Source organism: Physeter macrocephalus, chromosome 10 (genome assembly GCF_002837175.3).
Source record: "Physeter macrocephalus isolate SW-GA chromosome 10, ASM283717v5, whole genome shotgun sequence".
NCBI classification, from domain to species: domain Eukaryota; kingdom Metazoa; phylum Chordata; class Mammalia; order Artiodactyla; family Physeteridae; genus Physeter; species Physeter macrocephalus.
In genome coordinates this window covers 36,864,872-36,886,178 of record NC_041223.1, presented here as the reverse complement: position 1 = coordinate 36,886,178, position 21,307 = coordinate 36,864,872, and the positions used below count along the sequence as shown (strand labels likewise).

The 21,307-nt window shown below is 41.1% G+C and overlaps 1 protein-coding gene across 5 annotated transcripts in view; it reads left to right on the top strand.

Annotated features, from left to right (window-relative positions):
• Positions 1-4,722, top strand: part of TRMT11 (tRNA methyltransferase 11 homolog) — a 61,676-nt gene extending 56,954 nt beyond the window's left edge. For all 5 annotated transcript variants that reach the window (XM_007130683.2, XM_055087516.1, XM_024122659.3 and 2 more), the window contains one exon: positions 4,437-4,722. In XM_007130683.2, the coding sequence (XP_007130745.1) occupies positions 4,437-4,568 (132 nt within the window). In that variant the 3' untranslated portion in view covers positions 4,569-4,722. The remainder of the gene's footprint in view (positions 1-4,436) is intronic.
• The last annotated feature ends 16,585 nt before the right edge of the window (positions 4,723-21,307 follow it).

Here is a 21,307-nt window from a genome sequence, read left to right as displayed (position 1 = left end):
TTGTATGTTTCTTGTCATATTTACAATTGCTGTTTGTCTTACAAAGTTAAGTGATAGGTCTGAAAGCTGTCTATTTCCATTATGTAGCCATCTGTAGCTAGCACAGATTTTCCTACAGAAATTCTTGATTTCTGGTTATAAAAATGATAAACAGTAGATATTATAATCAACAATCTCAATATTTTATTCATATTTCCTTAAGTACTTGCCATGTGCCAAAATTTAACCAGTAGTTATGAAATTTGGGAAAGGTGGTCTGTAATCTTTCATTGCCATAGTTTTCTTTCTTGGCATTTCCTAATTCTTTGTGTATTTTTATTTTCCATGAAGTATTTCTTGCTTACTAAAGATTGGCAGAACTCAGGTTTTATGATACATAGATGATGTCATGACTGATATAGTGATAGACAGATTTGGAAGTGTTCGAGAAACCAGAAATCAAACATTGGGGCAAGATTGAGTTAGTGAGGGTTATCAAGGGTTGTGTTGCTTGAGGATACTCTTCTCCTTTTAAGTAAACCCTTGGCCTTTGAGATACTGAGTTGAAAAAAAAAATCTGCAGATATTCTTGGTTGAGATGGGCAGGGAATGTGAACAGAGAAGAGTTATCAAAAGGTGATGAAAAATATGTTGAGTTGAATATCATCATCTCAAGTGTGAGCCCTGGTAAACTAAACTAAAGATAGGATGAAAGAGAGAGGGAAAAGAGCGAAAAAAAATAGCGAGTTTGCCATTTTATTCAGCATCAAGGTAACATAAGTTCTGAATGCAGCAAATGGTATTTTTCATAAGGACCAGAGTATATGTTAAATGTGTATTGTTCATAGGTAATGATATTTACATATATGATATGTATGTAATAATATGTGGACCATAAATGTACTGAATGTTTTATGTGGAACATTTTATGAACCATATCTTTTCCACTTAGATGAAAATGGTAGCCAGTGTCTCTGGAGTGTCTGGCTTATCCCGAAGCAGGACTTAACGTTGCTAGTAATAGAACGGCTCTTGCCAGGTCCCTGGCTGCACAAGGGATTTGGAGCTTTTGGGTTCTCCAGGAGTTTTTGTTATGAATGTCTTAGTTCACAATTAGGGGGCAATCAGTCTTATAGAAGGAGGCGTTCCAGTATAGGACCCAAACACATACCTCACATTGATTCTTCTCTACTCCCTGGGAGATAAATAGGATTTCCCCCAGCCCCCAGAGGTTGCATTTTGAAGGTTAATAGTGTTTCCCCACTTTTCCCGTAGCATGTATTTCTTTGTCACTGGGTCTCTGTAGCACTGAATATATGGTCTGTTAGGGACTTATTTTGCTTTTACTACTATATGTTCTGAGCGAATCTTGAAGTCTAAACTAGTTAGATAAAGAATGCCATAGGTAGTATATGTTTTCTTGATAAACATTAATTGGCATAGGTTTTAATCATTACTTTTGGGTTTTCCAGGTTTCTGCTGTTCATTCTCCATCTCTGCCTCTGGTCTTTATAGTCTCTTCTTCATCCTCAGTTTGTCCTATATATACCCTTTAAGTCAAAGACAAGCTATTTGGTTAAACTCCCACTTTGGTCTGTGAGGATACCTACCTTCCATTGTGCTTCGGCGTTTCTCTCCTGCTTCCCCCAGTGAGGTGCGTATTTGGCAGTTTAGGTGGGTTAGGCACACAAGTAACTGAGCCTGAGTCAGTCCCCGGGCCATCCCGCTCTTCTGCTGTCTTACCATGCCTCTCCCTTTTAAGCTAGCACTCTGGGATCACACATTTCTGTCCTGTCACACCACTGCAGCCCCAGGACATTCACTGAAGTAGTCTGCAGTGCATTTTGGGATGTAGAGGTGCTCTTGCATGGCTTAGAGGAATCACAGGGAGAAGAGAGGACAGAAGGCAAAGCTGGGAAGGATCTCACTGCCTGACAGTGTTCTGATCCCTCTTGTACAGAAGAGGAAAGTGAGAAGACATTCAGCAAACTGATGTGCAATTGCATCCCACTCCCAAATGTTAAGGGAAAAACCTCAGAATTGGGGAAAGTTTGAACCTGTTTGGATTTTAGCCAGAATGCTGGGATATTAGATTTGCATTTTAATATGTTGCATTTGATCCCATTATGGAGAATAGAGAGGGACCCACAAAGTCAAGGCAACTGGCAGTTTAGAAAAAAAGCAAGGAGAGATGAGGAAGGCTTAAACTGTAGTACTGGAGTTATGGATGAAGAGGAGGAGTGGATTTGAGAAATTTAGGATGCAGAATCTAAGATTTTAGGACTGACTTAATGTGAGAAGAAAAGGGAGAGCGATTTGACCCAGGTTTCTGATTTTGATGACTGGGTGGAGAATGATGCAAAGAGCTGTGAGAAGTAATGTAGCAGGAGAGATGTGACATCTGGACATAGCTTTACATATAACCAAGTAAAGGTATTTCTGCCAGGATTAAGCCAATGTAGTTCAGAAAGTAGGCAAGTTTTCTAGTGATCTTATTTGATATAAGGACAGAATGTAGAACGCCTGGAAGAGCAGATGATGGCAAGTCCCTTCCTTTCCTATGACTCTTCAGTCAGACTTCTGATAAAAGTTGGCATGCACAAGGCAACGCTAAGTGCTGGACCATCGTCCTGTATTGCTGCTCTCCCAGGTCCGGTCTGGAGATGTGGATGTTGAGTCCACCTGTCCAGTCGACAGTACTGCTAGGGTTATGGTATCCCTCAGGCATCCTGTGGCTCCTTATATCTCCTTCTAGTATGAAAATTTTGTGTCGTTGAAATAATCCTCTTAGTTACTAGGACAAAGTTAATAGCATTTCTGATCCTGGTCTCTTCCTTTCTGGGAAGCCTTTGTTCATCACATGTCTATTCCCAGAGATACTCCTGCTTCTTGAGTTGAGGAAAGAGTTAGCTCTTTTGGGGGAAAAAAACCTCATTATGTTATAGTTAAAGGGTGTAGTCCCTGGGTCTGGTAGACCTGTGTTCAAATCCTAGCTCTGTCACTTACCAGCTGTATTATCTTGGGCCTGTACTCTTAAATAACTCCTCATCTGTAGATGGTAATAATAGTGTACTTATCTCTTAGAGCTGATGAGTTTATATTATAGATAGTGCATGTAAAGCATTTAGGATGGTTTTTGGCCCATAATAAATACCCCATAAATACTACCTTTCATTTGGTATTCTTTAACTTTTTATCTTTTGGGGATTATATAGCCTGAAGTTAGTAACCATTGGCATGCTTTCACGTGCTTGCAGGAATTTGGAACTGTGGTATACTTAGTGCCATAAAATTTAAATAGCCACTTTTTTTCTTTTTAAATGAATCCGGAAATCTGGGCATGTTTAGTAATTTATTTTTTTGTGTAATTAAGAAAAAAAACATTCTGGGGAAAAATGGTTTCTGAATAAACAAATCAGCCAACATAATTTTATTTTGGCTAAACCTGGGCTTTTATTAATATTAGATGTGAGGAAGAGAATGAAAGTATTCATCTCATACAGGAATGAGGAAAAACACAAAAATATTTTGAGGATTGTTATATTCCAGATATATTTGTAGATATCATTTTGATACTGAAACCAGGATAAATAATTAGGCTTCATATTTTCTAATTATGTCTCCCACCTATTCTCAAAATCACATTAATCCCTGTACATTTGAATATGAATTAACAGAAATGCATGGGAAATGAGATTTTATTTCTAATTAGATTTTTTTTCACAGTTTAAGGTGGCTAGTGAAATTGGCTGAGAAGCTGATGTTTCAATGTTGTCTGTCAGTCTTCTTATCCTCAGTTTTCTAAGCTGAAACATGACATTTTATCCCAGGTTATTATTTCTAGTTTCCAACTGTCAGTCTAAGCACTAGTCCTCACCTGTCTCTGAAGTCTAAAAGTGTGAAAAATCACTTGTTTATCCTGTATCTTCATCTACTGAGGTTACTTCAAGTTGCCAGGAATAGTTTATTTCATTAACTGAACGTGCATGTACCCCCAGACAGTTTTACTGATCTGTATGACATCATACAAATGTAGTAATTTGTTGTTGTACACCATTGGAGTAGAAGCTTCCTTGCTTGATGATTCTTATAGTCAAAGACGGTTTCAGTTTGTGCTGAACTAGGAATCGGAAGATGCAGGTGGTTGTCCCAACTCGAGTTGCCTGGATGATTCTCTTTGCATTCCCTGGGTCTCTGTTTTCCCAGTAAATGTTTTTGTCTTCTCTGTGCAGAGGACTGTTGTGTGGATCAGATGGGGTGAAGTAAGTGAAAACACTTTGGATACCCAAGCATGATACAGATATAAAGTGGTGGTGTATTTCTTGTTCATGTAATAAAGGAAAACAAATGTGTACGAGATAGTGAGATTTTGCTTAAAGTAAATGACTGCTTTGGTTGCAGGCTAACGAAAGAAATAACTCAAACATCTTTATTTTCTGTATTTTCCAACCAACCAGAACCGGGACCAGTATTCACATCTGCTGAGTGATCACTTTCTGCCGTACCAAGGTCATAATTCCTTCCGTGAGAAATATTTCAGTGGGGTAACAAAAAGAATTGCCAAGGAAGAAAAATCTAGCCAGGAGTGAAAATTAGGATTTTGACAATGGAGAAAGAATAAGGATTTGATAGAAAAGACATCTGGATGTGAACTTTCATGTATGTTACAGAAAATGTACTGTTTTAAATAATTTTATATAACAAAATAAATGCTATAAAGTCAACTGAACAATTCTTTTAACGTTAGCTTTGTTTTATAGACTATTTTGTTGTATGTGGCCATTTGAACTTTATATTTATGCTTTCAAGTGTTATAGAAATTGAAAACAGTTATATTTTTGGTAATTAATTTACAAATGGTGTTGACTTTTTAAACAGATATCTGCTGGATATGTTATAGGCATTAATAGTGTTTGAGAATTTATTCATTAGGTAGGCTTGTTTAATTTTGTTTTCGATTGTGATTGTTTTACATTGTCACTAATAAAGCTTACTGAGGATTCCTAAAATCGTGTAGTATACGGAGGGGATGTGATGAAGGAAATGAATTTTTATTTATAAATCCCAGGCAAGTAAGTAATCACAATGATAATGGTGATGATGAGAAAGGCTAGGACCTGACAACCTAAAAAGATTCCAAACTCCTTGAGGCCTGTCCACATCTGAAGCTCGTCTGTACCTTGGATTTGCTTCTGCATTCCTAAACCTTGACTGTCGGTCAAGTTAACTACCCACAATTTTTGGTTTAGAAAGTAACTGATAGTTAAAAGCAGTAACAACAACACAAATCCTTGATGGTTCCCTAATGGTATTAAGTCTAATCAGAGCTCTTTGAAATAGAAGCTGTATTTTCTTGAAGGAGAAACTTTGCTGAGTCCACATTGTGTCCATCATGAAAATATCTTGTTTGAAAACCACTCTACCCATTAATTCAGGATGCTAATAGCTTTCCTGCTCTCGGTGGTCAAAGTACCTCAGCAGGACAGCAGTAAATGAATCCTCTCTCTTTAACCAGAGCCTATTTTTATTTATGCTATTATTATTATTTTAGTGTTACTGCTGGCTTTTATGGACTCACAATTTGAACGTGCATAGCTTAGGACCTTCAGAAGACCAGTGCTGCCCAAGCAGAGAGAGAGAGCAGGCCATCCGCTTAGTTCTCCCTCCTTTTCTTGTCCTGCAGCTCTGAATTTCAGCAGCAGATCTCAAACATTTCAGTGATTGTTTTGTTTGGGTTTCTGGATGTGATTTGTGGTACACTGGGGAAAATCTAAAAGTATTCAAGGATGATTTATTTTCAGTATTTCTGTTGTAAACTGACTTATTTAAAATTTTTTGAGGTTATATGGGCGGTGAGTTTGAAACTTTGTAGCTGACTGAATTTGGAATGAGATTTTAGCCTTGCCCCATTTTTTGGTTGTCACAAAAATCAGTCCAAATTAGTTCCAAATTAGATCTGGAAAAGTTGCAACATTAATTTTAGTCACTTTGTTCTTAAAAATTATCCAACATTAAAAAAATATATTTCAAATTATTTCTTATTACCATTAGTGGAGGCCTTCTAATCTTTAATTCGTCATTGTTGTGAGGTTTATTTTCATATATATCGATAAGTTCAGTCTCCCATTCCTGAAATGTCACTGGACTCAGAGTGTGAATTTGTGCAGTTGTTTTAAGGTTGGTACTCAGAAGTGAAAAAGAAACCCGATCACTTTTAACCGATTTTGATGTTAGTGCAGGTAACACGTCCTCTTATTCTAAAAAAAGAGACTTTATTTTCTGGCATCAGGATCTTACTACTTCTGCATAAGTTGGAGAAGATCATTTCCAGGATTACTTTAGTTTTATGTGTATTCCTCATGCACTTACCAGCAGGAATATCACCTAGCAAAATGCCTACATTTTAGGTAGTCCTGTAGTATGAATTTACAGTGTAATCTGTGAGCGAACCCTAGGTGGTCTGTGGGCTGGCCTATTTAATGTTTATAATATGACAGACTCTATAATTTTGCTTCTGGCATATATTAAAACATCCGTAAAATACAGATGGTTATGGATGTAACCGTCTTGGTGGTGTTTCATCATGAGTAACCTCCTTCCCATCCATTCTGGTGGATTTTTTTTTTTTTTTTTTTTTTTTTTTTTTTTTGCTGTGATAGCTGGAAAGGAATAGTGGAATAGGAGGTCCTTGGGGTATTTAGCCAAAGTGGCCAACAGATTTTAAAAAGTTTAAAATCTGCTACAAATTTCTAGCCACTTCCTGCCCAAGGTGACCCAGGTTTAGGCCTGTTCGCCACTAACTTCCTTATGACTAATTCTTGAAGTACAGAGATTGAGCAATGAAACATCTTCAAACTGTTTAAACTCTGGGAGGTAAGTCAGTGTTACCATTATTTCCTTATGGTGGAAACTCACTTAAAATTTGATATACCGTACATATTTAAGAAGAATGGTGATTACAACTAAAGAACTTTATTTCAAGTTTGGTAGGGAAAAGTAGAGTATGAGTTAACATACCAAATGCATTGTAGTGAATGTGTTTACATTATTGGATGAAAAATGTGCTTTAAAAGTTTGGGACAGGGGCTTCCCTGGTGGCGCAGTGGTTGAGAGTCCGCCTGCCGATATGCAGGGGACACGGGTTCAAAAAAAAAAGTTTGGGACAGAAACAACTTTTAAGGTAATATGTTTTATACTGTTATAATTAAACAATCAGGGATGACTTTTTTTTTTTAACATCAGGAAATTAGATGTTAAGTTTGTGTTATCTAGATGCCAATATAAGCAAATCTAACTCTTGAATCAAAGGCCTTAGTCCTTTTGGGTTAAGAGAACTAACCCATGCTGGAAATATTATCAAGTATTGCTAATCCAAAGAGATATGTAATAAAACATGATGTGTTGAAAATCAAAGGTGACATTTTTTGCGGGAAATGATCTTTCTACACCATTCTAATCTCCCTTGTAAAACCACAGTGGAACTAAGCTGATGTTCATGGTTCTAATACTAAAGAAGGCACTTGCCCTGCATAAATTCATTAATGGAACATAGGGGTAGAAATGGAGGTTGGTGTTGCTGAGAATATTGATGACCTTATTGTTGATTTGCCTGTTTGACCAAAAGGGAGTAAATTATACCAGAATAAGGACTTTGGCTCTTTTTACAAGAGCGTGGGTTTTCTCCATTATAAAGTTATTTAGAAAACAAAACACTTGTAAGAATCTTTCTGTCTTAGAAGGATTGTATTCATAGACTAAGCGAAGTCTACTTTGATTTCCAACTCACCCACTCCTATTTTTCTCAGATATTTATCAAGTAATGTGGTTTGTAATACAAACCAAAAAAAAAAAAAATGCCTTAATCCAGAACATACACATGGACACAATAACACTAGACTGATGATGTTTGTACTTTACTAAAACATTGAGAGCGTCTCTAAAACAGAGTGGTTTAAGAACATAGGGTCTAGAGTGTAAAGAATTGTAATGGAATGATAAACATATCTGTGATTCTATCTAGCCATAGAATCATGGAGACAGCACATTCCTGGATGTCCTTTGGGCAAACCTGACTCTATTCCCTTAATAGAGGTCTGCCTCAGGATGTTCATATGTTTCACTATGTGGGATAAGCAAGTTGACATTTAGACATAACTGAGGCCAACCTGGAATTTGGCTCTTATCCCTTGCTTTATAAGCCATTGTAGACAGGCTCTTAGGGGGATGGAGGCTAAATTCTCATGGCAGTCTCTTAAGAAGCTTGGGCCATGGAACAAAATAGGCTTAAAAGATGAATGTTAAGATAAGCCAGCTTCACTTTATGTAACTGCTAGCCCTATTTCTTGGGATACTAGGACGTGCTTAGTATATTTTTCTTCTAGAATTTGAATGTTCTTACTAAGATAATTATATCGCCGTGATGCCAAACTGAATCACCTAAAAAGGAATCTGCTTTGACCTCTATGACTTTAAAATCTCTCCTTTAATCAAGCCTTCCTGACTTTCTCCTGAGGGCTTATCAGAAGAACTCTATTTTGTCTAACATCCAGCAGTGGAGATTAGCTGGGCTTATGTGTGAAGTTAGTCAGATTTTTTAAATGGCTGAGGAGAAAATTAAAATTGGAAATGAAATGGTACTTGGGTTGGGCTTTGATGGGCTGCCCAAGTATTGTATCTAATGTGTTGTACATTTGTGAAGTGGATCAGGATGGTCCGAGCTGGTATTGATGAGCTTTAAAAATCTGTAAAACCTCTTTAATATCTGTTTATTTATAAATCATGGACTGGAGTATCTCACCACAAGTCTGAGTGCTTCCAGCACAAACAGCAAAACTTCTTTTTGCATTATTTTTCTATAGTTTTTACCTCTTGGGAGACAATTCTCCATAGATGCCTTTCGTTTCTGTATACCTTACTAAAGGGGGCACTGACCCCCTGCATCGTAGACCGTCTTTTGGTGGAGTGTGAGCACCCTTGAAAGATAAAGATAGTGTCTCCACCTCCCCTGCCTCCTCCCTCTTCTGAAAAGGGAAGAAAACTATTCTAGCTAATAGTCTGCTAACTATTAGCTGACTACTGGGCGTTTTTCAAAACTGAACACCTGAGCCATCCAGCCTGATACTTCCAAAGTGGAGTGGATCAAACAGACTCACAACTACCAAGATAGAAGGGCCCAACAAGCCTCACTTGTCCAATGGAATTGGTATATTCAAGAATGCAGCTGGCTTAGCCCTTGTTGCATCTTGGATTTAGATGAAAAGGTGGCAGCTATCCGTTTGGGGAAAGTTTTACCCCCCATTCCACGGCCTGAAACAAAGGGAGTGGCTCAATGGTGCCCTTGATTCATAAAGGTTACATTTAGGATGGGTTAAAAATACATTTAGGTTACAATTAGGAGATTCCTCTAAATGCCTTCTGCCTCGTTCACTGATGGATTGGCCAAACTGAAACCCAGTGGTGTTGGACTGCTGTGGCTGCTCGATCTCAGCGCCAGGTACACAGACCTGAAAATGGATGTGGCTGGCCTGGTTGGTCCATGGGCAGAAAAAGCTATTCTCATAACTCCAGCCAATACCCTCTTTGCTGAGCCCTGTTATATTTTTACTGACTTTTAGGCTGTTGCTAATGACCTACGGTTTGTTCTGCCACTTGGGAAACCACAGATTAGCTGATTAAAGATACCCTTCCTTAGGGGCTGCAAACAGTGGAAACAGACTGTGGCTGCTGACAGAGCTGTCTGGGTCATTCTCTGATGAGACCGACTAGAATAAAGCTGTTGGTTGGGCTGGCACCACCCAGATTGCCGTCATTGTTCCCTGGATCCATCATTGTCCCACACATGGCAGCGCATCCACCATTATATAGACAGGACACAAAGTAAAGGACTATGTTTCTGATGCAGAGTTAACCATTTGCTGCCAGACTTGTGACGCCTGCCAAAGGTAGACCTGATTGCCTTGTGGTGAAGGAGACCACATTGCATGGAGTGTTGTCCAGCCTGCTTCTGGCAGATGGAGTATTTTAGATCTTTGCCCCACTCTCAGAGCTGTTCGCACTTTCTCGGGTTACAGTATTGTTCTTCAGTTGACTCCAGCCACGTCACTTTGGCCCTTGAGACTAATTCGTGTCACATGTTTGGCTTTCTGGACCATTTGGTATGACAATGGTATTACACCTTTCACTGCAAAAGCCACTCAACCATGGGCTGATAGTCAAGGTATCAAGCTCCCTACCATCCACAGGCATCTGGAATTTTTGAGCTTTGGAAATTTTCTCTACATTGTTCTGTGTTTTCTCTGGCAGTCATTTACCAAGCCTTCTCAGAAAGGCTTAGTACATTGCTCCAGAGTTGGCTCTGACTAGTGCAGTGTTTTGTCCTTTGTCAGACACCTAAGTCTTTTAGTTGGTGGGTTTCAACTCAGAGACAGTTGTTGATTAATAGCTTGAGTCTCAGGCTGGGAAGGTTTCCAAAACCAGCACCAAAGAGGGAGCTGTGACAATCCGGTCCAAAAGGACTCCTCTACCTAGTATGCTTTATTATTGATGTTGAAGCCGGAAAATCAATATTTCAGCGGATTATTATCTTTAATTTTCTTCTCCTTACATTTTCCTCTAGATCCCAAAAAATGTAAACAAAAATTGTTTTCTATTTTATTTTAATGGTAACTGCTTTTCCCTGTAGCAGTCATATGTGCTACTCTATTTTCCCTATTATACATGTTCTAAGGCTTGCCTGCTGGTGAGTGGTTGATGCCAGGGCATAGAAAGAGCATGGTGTGTAGGGGAGCTACATGTGGTTTAGAATCACTGAAGGGTGATGTGTGACCTGGGAATCAACAAAGTAAGCCTAGAGATTATGGCAGGAGGGGTTTCTACCTTGTCTCCCTCTGCTCTGGGGGAGGAGCGGAAGCTACCTCAGGATTTTTAGTGGGAAGGAGATATTATCAGGCTTGGTCTATCACCACCACTCCAGTGGTAATAGTTTGGAGTGAAGGGAGAGATACACTAGAAGCTGGGACGTTTGTCAGAGGTTGTTGCAGTCATCCATCCAGGTTAGAGATGTAAGGATCTCAACTAGAGCAGTGGTAGTAAAGATTGAATGGAGAATATTAAGAAGATAAAATGAGCATGTCCTGGTGATTGACTGCGCACAGGAATGAGTAATGGATGATGTCCAGGGTTCCAACTGGGTGACTGCATGGATGGCGTGACACAAACTGGAATAGAAAGTAGTGGAAAGAGGATGTGTTTAGCATCGGACAGACATCCTGAACACGAGAAGCCTATGGAACAGGCATGGAGACCTGCACAGCAGGCTGTTGAGTATTCAAGGCCAAAGCTGGATAGTGATTATAAACGTGAGGAACAGAAGATCCCTGCATGAGACAAAGAACTACTGGGTTAAGATACCCCATACAGCGCTAAGGTTCATTCTGTTGCATTGTCCCCCTGCATGTCCCCCCGGTATGTTTAGCAAAGAGAATTGGCACCACCCAATACCCATGAGACTGGATCAGGCAATTCCAAAGTTATTACAAGAAATTTATATTCGAGTTACTAATGAGATGAAATTACTACGTTGTACTACTAGCAGCTGCAGAGAGCAACACTGGCTTTGGGGTGATGTGCTTCTGTACGACTGGATGGGTGCATGCACTCCATTTGTTGTATACATCAGTGAGCCTCATCGTAGAATTAGAACTTTAAAAACCGATAGGCTGCTGTTAGTTGCCTCTAAGACAAACCTGCTAAAGAAACACAGGCCACTGCTGTTTGAACTCTGGATGTAGAAAAAGAAAAACTCAAGCGTTTTTTTTCCTCTTCTCCTTATCCTTTAAAATTAAAAATACTTCCCCTTTCTCTTTTTTAAGTAACTATGTAATAACTTTTGGGTAGCAACATAAAAATTACAGGGTAGGCCAGAATGGGGAAATTTTTAATTAAACTGGGGGTTTTGTTTGTTTCTTCGTTATTAAAAAAAGTTGGGCCAAAATCCCAATTTCCCTCTACTCCCTTTTTATATATACTTATGCATTTGGCGGAGTTCATGACAAAATCTCTTCCCAGCTGAGGACGGGCCAAAAACCTTTTCTGAAGCTCCTACTAATTTGGATTAAACTAACTGGTCGAAAGCTTCACACAAATTCTGCCAGGAAATGTCATAAGATCCCTTGACATTTAATTCTACAAACAGTCTTATCTTTTGGAGCAAAATAGAGAATAAAAATTTATTTTTTGATTTATGCCTTTGTTAGCTTGTTTTCTTTCTTAGTTTTGGAAAAACAGATCAAGAACCTGAAAACAACAGAACTTTGTTTTTGCCTGCAGTCTGGCTTCTAAACCCGAAAAGAGGAACTTGCATGATGCTAAGTGGGTTCCTGAGGAAAGAAGGGCAAGATGAGTGCTGTGTAACGAGCAAGGCTTCTTGGAGAAGACATGATACATTTCCACGAGCTGTGAGTGGTCCAGGAGACTCAGTCCTGCAGCAGGTGATGTCACCTAGTGCACCAGAACCAAGGGTTAGACCTTGAAGCCTATCAAGTTGATCTCTGTATACTTTGTTGCCATTCTTAGCAATGAAAAAGACACAGCCCCTGTGCTCAATGAGCTTATAGTCAGTGGGGCTACAAGTGGTAGTAAACAAGGAGGTAAGTAGTCAATTCAAATAGTCGCCAGTCTTACCAGAGCGTTAGTCCATGGTGAATATAAGAGGAGCATTCAACCACTTCGTATAGTATAGGGTGTCTTAGCCATGTGTTTCTGATATTTTGACATGTGGGACCTTGCTGATCTTGGAGAGACTGCTCCTTCCAGGGCCAGCCAATTCCTAGAGGCGGTAGAGGACTCGCCTGCTAGTGTGTCTCTCATATGCAGACTAAGCAGCTCAGAGCTCATATACCCCTACGTCCTCTCTCAGCCCCTTACACTCTGGGCCACTATTCCCATGTCATAATCACTCAAGGGCCAGATACAGAAAATTAGGGACAGACCCTACACCCCAGAGCCCTCTGAAACTATTCAAACTAGCCAATCCCAAGCCTGCTTACCCTACTTTACAGTTTGTTCCTGTGGGAACCCCAGTAAAGGCTCTTGCCCACATTTTCCCCTCACTCCCCTCTGCCTTCTGACCAACCTGTGTGCCCCTGCATGGCAAGACATGCTCTCTTTTGGGAACTTTGAGGAACAAACTATCTTTTCAATGGCAATCATATTCTGATCTGTTGGTCTCAGCTTACTTGAATAATCATAAAATCTGCATTTTAAAATATAAGGGGTGGGAGAGGATAACATCTAAGTAGACTCCTGAAGAAGAAGCAATGCAAGTTGCCAGCTGACGTCAGGTTGTATGAGGGCGAGAGGGAGATTCCAGGCAGAGGGAAAAGCACATTTGGATAACAATTCAAGTAGTTCAGATACTTGGAGCGAAACTAAAAGTGTTGGGTGAAGAGAAGAAATGAAGCTGGAGAGGAAATGAGGGCCAGATCATAAAGGACTTACATGCCTTTCTACAGAGTCTGGGCTTGAACTGGGAGAAGTTCCCTCCCTATGATGATCGTTCCCTTTATGCTGTTGTCAAGGCTCTTTAGGAAGTTGTAGCTTCTTGCAAAATGGCACCCTGTGGCTGAGATGCTTGACTTCCTTGACAAAGGTCCTATGGTGGTGGAGTTTGTGGCTTTGCCACTGCTCTAGGGTCTGTTCCTTTCTTGGTTCTGGGTCTCAGTTAATGACCGCTCAGTGGGGCAAGCCACTTACTTAAGGCGGCCTGAAGCAAAGCATTACTACCTGGGAGCCTCAGTTTCTTCATCTTAGGCTCCCTTCTTAGGCTCCCAGTTACACTGTGTGAAAGATTTCCCACCTAAATGCAGCAGAAACCTCCCTGACCCTGACTGACAGACACTTGCTTCAGAGCCAAGAAACAGTCTTGAGTTGGCCTCCTGCATTGAGGGAGATGCTTTTTATTGGTTTCACTCTTCACACAGTGCTGACGGTGTAAGCCTGCAGAAGAGCAAGCTGACAAAAATCAAGACTCTTGAGTTGCCGGCACTTGTTTGTCCTTATTTCCAAGGACAAACACAAACCCTGTCCCCGGGAGCTGCTTCTTCACTCCAAGACAAATGAGCTGTTGAAGTGTCATGATTTTGAAATCCTAGCAGTAGACATAAAGGATATTTTATTGATCAACCTCAAGGAACTTTCATTAAAAAAAAAAACGGTTTGTGATTCAAACACTTGCTTGTTTCAGAGCTTTGCCTTGGGGTCCATTGTTCTGATGTCTAAGACCTGGAGTGTTCCCTGAAGGAAAATGGTTCAGAACCCCGAGCACTTGTCTTTCCCATCTTCTTGAAGTAGCCTACCCAGAGCATACAGTCTTTTTTTTTTTTTTTTTGAATCACCAAATTCTGATGACCCTTTAAAAACCCGTCAATAACGAGGATGAGAGGGAGGGCATTTGTTTGTCATCCTTCTTTCCTCTCCAGTCGCCTCCCTCTATCATTCCCTTCTTGCTTCTTCAACATTTACTGAATACCTGATGTATACCAACCACCTTGGACAAAAAGATGATAAAAAGCCTGTTTCTTGGGCTGAGAAGCTATTTACATAGTCTTTGGTTAAGCTAATTTTTGTTACACTATTAAAAATCATATTCTGAGTTCCAAACTCTGGCACTTAAAAAAAAAACAAGCAAAAATATCAAACACAAAGCTAGACTGTGCCGCTTTCAATATAATACTGTTCTCTTGCTGAGGAACTGGTGAGGTTAGGAATGGTGGGGAGATAGGCTGGGAGATATAGTCAGTCTTAAAAGAATTGAAAAATTTTCTCCTTTAGTGTATATTTCTTTCTTGGGGCTGCACCGTGGGGCATGTGGGACCTTAGTTCCCCGAGCAAGGATCGAACCCGTGCCCCCTGCATTGGGAGCATGGAGTCTTAATCACTGGACTGCCAGGGAAGTCCCTTAGTGTATATTTCTTTTCATCCCTTAACCATTTTCTTTAAATGTTCATGTTTCCTCCTATAAAGCTCTACAGTTACCTTTTTCATGCTTCCTCTGTGTTCTATAAAGTTCCACAGTCCTTTAAACATTTTTTTTAAAATTTGGTGAATAGGCAATAAGTTTACATGGTTTAAAATTCAAAACAGCTTAAAAGGATATACCCGGTGAAAAGTATCCCTCTCCCCTCTTTCCCTCCCAGTGGGTGCCTCAGCCACCCAGCTCCCTGCCCTGGAGACAACCACTGTCGCAGATGGCTTAGCTCAATGTCAAACAACATAGGACAGTCCAAATGTGAAGCCATCATTGCAACACACATGTGGAACATGGCAAGAACAAAGTGTGACCGACCCTTTCTAGTTGGGCCCCAACAAGCATCTTCCTGCCCAGTGTCGTTTGAGCTAATAGAAAGAGACCAAGTTCGGTTCAGAAGCAAAGGACAGTTTTATTCTTTGATCAGAGACTGGTGAGGTGAGAGCTCGCGCTCTAGAGTCCACGCCCTCCCTGACAGGCCGTGATGAGGGCTGCTTTACTGGGTTCTTCTGGCCGGGGAAGGGGGTGGAGCGGAGCTCTCACGGGTCGGTCACTGGCTCAGGCGCCGCTTTGCTGCGGGGGCTCCAGGTAGCGGGGGCGGGGCGGGCAGCGTCTCTGCACACGCCCGTCGCCATCTTGAATTGCGGTGTCGAGCGCAGTGCTTCTGCGCAAGGTCCACGAATGCGGTATCAATGCAGCCTTTTGTCACCGGGAACTCTGGTCTGAAGGGCCGGGGCACGCCCTCTGCACGCGGCACCCTGTGAGCAAGTGAAACTAGACCAAGCACAAAGGAAAAGGAAAAACAAAAGGTTAGACTTTATTACCTGGATTCTATTTTTATTTCCCAGGAATTGTTGTTGGGCTTTGCCGGTAACAAAAGAACCAGAAGTGAGAGGGTCCCTCCCAGCAACATCAGGACAGCTCTGACTTCATCTGTGTCTACTTCTCACTGTTAACCTAAAAGTAATAATAATGTTTCCTTAGCTATCTCTCTTGGAATGAGAGTCTATTGAGATGATGTGTATAAATGCATTTTAAAAGATTGTTCTGTAAGGGAAGAGAAAACCCAGAGCCTAAAGCTAAACCCATCAGGCATATTTGTCATGGGAAAGAGTCAAATCCTCCAGGCTGTCGTCCAAGAAAGTCTTTCACTTGATTTCAAAACTTCCAATGAAGAGACGTGGAGGGGCTGTTGGGCTCAGTAGGGAAAGGTAAAGGATGGATTTATTTCCTGTCAATTTTCAGATTCTTTCTTGAGTCCTCCCATGACCTAGTGGAGGCAGTGCCCTTTCTTAGGTGCATAACCAAGCAAAGAATGCGACTCCTTTTGTAACTGCCTGATCGGCCACCTTTGGGATCAGCTGAGGCTTATTTCCTGGGCTGCTTGATTCCTTTCTGGTTCGTGGAGTGGTTTCCAATCGAGAAAAGATCTGGTCAAGGTTACTTTGAAAAACATGTGGGTTTGGAAGAAAAGATAGATTGCTGGAGGACTGTTTCTTCAGGGTGGAGGTCACCATCCTCCCTGAGGCAAAGCGTGCCCTTTACTTGGGAGGAAGTTGTACTTCTGGAAGGAATGCGGACTCGGTGTGCCGTTGAATATGCATGTGTGAAGGGGACTTGGCCTGAGAGCCGGGGCTGGAGCCCTTGTTTATCCGCAGAAGATAAGAAGCAGGGACGGAGATAAGGCGGGCTTTGATGTGTGTGTGCCTGCACCTGGCCCCGGAAAGGCTGTGTCTAGGCAGATAGCAGCTCGGGTAGGCAGCCCACTGAGTCTTGTGTAGTGACAAATAGCCCTGCAGTTATGTGGACGAGACCCGTGTCCTCTGGTCAGTGAATTCTGGTGCCATTTTATCAAAGGATCCCTCATCTTATGCCCTTCATAGACTTTTTTTAAAAAGAGAATTATTAATATGTACATACTCAATAAATGATAAACTTGTTTTGAGCATTAATTTTCCTTTACAAAGCAGCCTAAGCAAAGCCCCAGGATGCCTGGGAGAGTGTCCAAGGTTGCAAGACTTTACTGCCCCGTATCTCCCTCTTTACTCTTCTCCGTCCCTCTGTGGCAGAAAATAAAGTTTATTCCACAGGTAACTGTCTGATGGTGTCTGTGGTTTATGTGTTGACTTTCGAGGCTGGGAATTAAGTCTTATGTGTTAAGTTTTCTTTGAAGTTATTTATCTTCCATATATTAGGGAGAAATCAGATACTTTTCAAGGAGAGTCTTTTGGTGAATCATATTGGGATATCTGGGTGGACATACTGTTTCTATTCCTTGCTCTGTTAGGGGATCTCTGGAGAAGTTTAGAATCCCCACTGATTGGAAGGGTTTGGTGGCTTTTTGGTCAGTGTTGAATATAAATCAGAGCTCTGAACACTGTAATTCTAGGAGAAATCATAGTGACCAGTGAACAAAACAAGCTTGGTTAAAGTTGCTTTAAATGCACAGACACCAGGAGTTTTGTAATGGGTTTGGTGATAATTAACATAGTTAAAATGCTTCTGTGCAGGGAGCAATTAGTCTTCAGGAAAAACACAGAAAATGTGTCATTTACACCACTGTCTTCAGGCAATCAAACCCGCCATCTGTATGTGAGATGGTTTTAGCTTTTTCACAGCAATGGAACTCAAGGCACATAGGTCAAGCCCTAGTGGCCTAAGAGATTACATCCTATGGCCCTCGTTGTCTTCAAAGTCTTTCTACTAGAGCATCTTTGCTAAAGGGCAGGTGAGGATTGAGAGGCTTAGCTGGGCACCTCCATCTCCCCAGTAGTATTTCAAAAGGATATGGCCAATGCAGATGATGGAGCTGGCTGGATTTTTGTTATTGTGCCTCAGATGGGTCTAGGAGCCTACCTTGGGTATTGAGGGTTATTCCCTTCTGTGCCTCTGGATGTATTGAGTCCTTGCACCTCTGCTGTCTATCAGCACCACTCTGTCTCCCTGTTGACGGCCAAAGATGTGGCAGGTAACAGCTCTACTATAAACAGGGTTAGCTACTAGATTTCTAAGTTTCTCTTCACTTTTAAGATTCTGGGCCCAGAAAGATCCCAGAGGTGGTACAAGCCAATCATACATCGCACAATTCAGGGTGTTCCTCCCTATTCTCTCAATGTATTTTGGACCAGGGATTGTGTGGCTAAAATGAGTGTCTATGACAGCTCTTATAAACAGACCAAAAACATGAGTAGTAGGAGAAACAGTTAGTGGATAGAAGGTAGAGGCCAAGCATGAGGAAATTCAGTGAGCTGCAATGATAATGATAATAATTACTCGAATATACCAAATATGTAATAGGCTGACATTGTAATAAGTGCTTTTTATGGAATATTTCATCTTCATGGCCATTCTATGCCATTTTACAGATGAGGAAACTGAAATTCATGGAGACTAAATGAAGTAAGTGGTTTAACGGTGAATAATGTTAGATTTGAACCTGCACTTGACTGATGACGTCTGTACTTTTGACCATTACGGTCTACCAATAGCTGTTAACTCTTTTCTCCTGTGGACTGTAGGTTTCTCCAGGATAAGGCCTCTGGCCCATTTATTTTGGTGTTCTCAATACCTAATCGTATTGTCTGGTTGTATGGAATGAAATCCTGTTCTCAAGAAACTTTTCTCCATTGACATAGAACTGCACATTGTCATGTCCAAATACATTTCTGAGAATATAGTCAGAAAATTTATCTGGAGGAAAGAAGGAAAAAAATCATGGTCAGTGGAAATGTGGCTGAGAACTGTTTCTGCTGGCCATGATGTTTTCACGAGCTCTCTGCTCACCAGCATTCTAGTGAAAATGAACGGACAAGGACCATCAAGACTCAGAGAAAAATTATATAAACCCTATGGATTTACTTCAAATGCATTGCCACTTTTTACTTTTTGTGAGCAGGTTGTTTTTTTCTTCCTTTCTTCATGCTGTAGACCCAACCTAGACCTGGTTGCAAGATTTTTATCATATTTCTTAAATTCAAAACCTTAGGTCAAGAACTCAAATTTAAAAATTGAGGAATTGTTTTCCCCGTAGGGTTAGCTACTCTATTACCTACAAGCTCTAAAAATAATGCTTCGCCTCAGAACCTGACATCCGCTGTCTCTGTTTTACTTTTATCTTATCACTGGCTCTCCAGCTCAGGCTGTCCACTGAGGGAAGTGAAATGCCAGAGGGGGTGTGTGTGGTGCCCTCACTCTCCTTCAGGCAAGTAAGGCCAAGTGTGCTACAAGAACACTGTTGACTCTGTCTCTACAGAGAGAATAGACCATTCACTCCATGTTCTGTCACTCAGTGCATCTGTGACAAGGTGCAGATAAAAGCACCTCACAACATCCGGAGGGTCTGGGTTGGCCCTGCTCACAGGATGTGGCCAGTCACTGCCAGAGGTGAGGACAAGGCCTGGGCTCTGTCCAGCAAGCACACAATAGATTTGTTTCAAAGTTTCCCTTTTTTCTTTTGATCGAGAAATGAATCCCCCAACTCTGATGACAGACAATGCCCCATTTTAAGGGCTGATGTAAGTCAGTATATTAGATTTCTGAGTTGAGCAGCATTTTGAGAATGCAACATAAACCACTGTGGTCTGCTTTTAGATCAGAGGACAAATGGATTATAGTTTCTGTGCTCAGGGAAAGGGAATCACTTGGTGTCTTAGTCTGTCTCGGCTCCTATAACAGGATAACATAGCTTATAAACAACAGAAATTTATTTCTCACAGTTCTGGAGGTTGAGAAGTTCAAGATCAAAGTGCCAGCAGATTCGGTGTCTGGTGAGAGCCCACTTCCTGTTCATAGATTGTTATATTCTCGCTGTGTCCTCACACGGCAGAAGGGGCAAGGGAGCTCTCTAGGGTCTCTTTCATAAGGGCACTAATCTCATTCGTGAGGCTCCATCCTCATGACCTAAGCACCTCCCAGAAGCCCCACCTCCTAGTACCCTCACATTGGGGATTAGGATTTCAGAGAATGAATTGGGGAGGGACACAAACATTCAGTCCATTGCACTTATATAAATGAAATCCATAAGACTCACGTTCGTGGGTAGTTTCAATCTTCTTCCTCACCATATCTTTCTAAAAGTTGCCAAAAGGTAAGTAGCCTCTTGTTACTTGGAAGCGCTGGTGAGTAGTGCAGGGGCTGAATGAAGGACCACATGATGTGAAAGGAGAATCACGGCCACGGCCACGGGGGAGCCGCAAGGTAGGGGGAGGCTCAGCCCTCTGGTACTTTACTGTTATCACCCCAGAGCTTGTTAGAAGTGCCTGATCACAGGCCCCACGCCAGACCTGCCAAATCAGAATCTGCATCTTAACAAAATCCCCAAGTGATTTATATGGACATTAAAATTTGATAAGCACTGCTCCAGACTCAAAACAAGTTTCCATTAATACCACATATGTAACAACTATTGTCTAATAGCAGAGAAGAAAGATGACTAAAGTCATTAACATAGTTCTTAAACTTTTGTTATCAAGGTTAATTATTTGTTTATTTAAACTAAAATGGCCTACTGTCTCCAAAACCGTTTATTATACATCAGTAAATCACAGGCTTCTTTTTTTTTCCCTACACCCTTCACAATCCTCAGAATGAACCAAGGATCAGTCAGTTCTTTCAGTTGCTGATGCCTGTAACCAGTTCAGTCTGATACTTGAATTTGTTGGTGTCCTTCTTTGCCACCAATAGCCAGTGTGTAGTCATTATACTGTTAGAAGATAATGGCTGTTGTGAACAGCTGTTGGTCTTGCCTGCCAGAGGCCCATTTCCCTTCTGTTTCATAATAACATCTTCCTCATCAGAGGCCTCCAGATTGGTGGGGCTGTCAATCAAGGTCCTCTCCCCTCCAGTGACCAAATGAGTTGGTGTGTGACCAAAGCAGGGCCAATCAGGCACTCTCTGATTGTGAGACTGAAGCTCATTTATTCTATCGTAAGAGCTGAGAGGACCATTGCTGCCTAGATCCCGGAGTTTCTGGATTGCCATCCTGTCTGAGGCTTGGCTGTTCAACTTTTTCTTCTGTTGCTATTCCATGTTCTTACAATATAGTCCATTTTTATTTGCCTAAGATAGCCAGAGTTCCTTTCTGTTGATGCAAACCAAAGAACTCTGGCTGAGCAAAGGAGTCTAAATATGTTTCATGTTGTGGAAAACCAGTTTCGTTTTTAATGAGGAGGGATGGCACTTATGAATCACCACAACTTTCCACTTTGTTTCATTGACTGGGTTGTGTTCTATAGGCAGTTGTAAAAGATTTTAAGGTTGTTCAAATGTTATTTATAACTTTTATCCTGTACCTTGTAGTTTTTT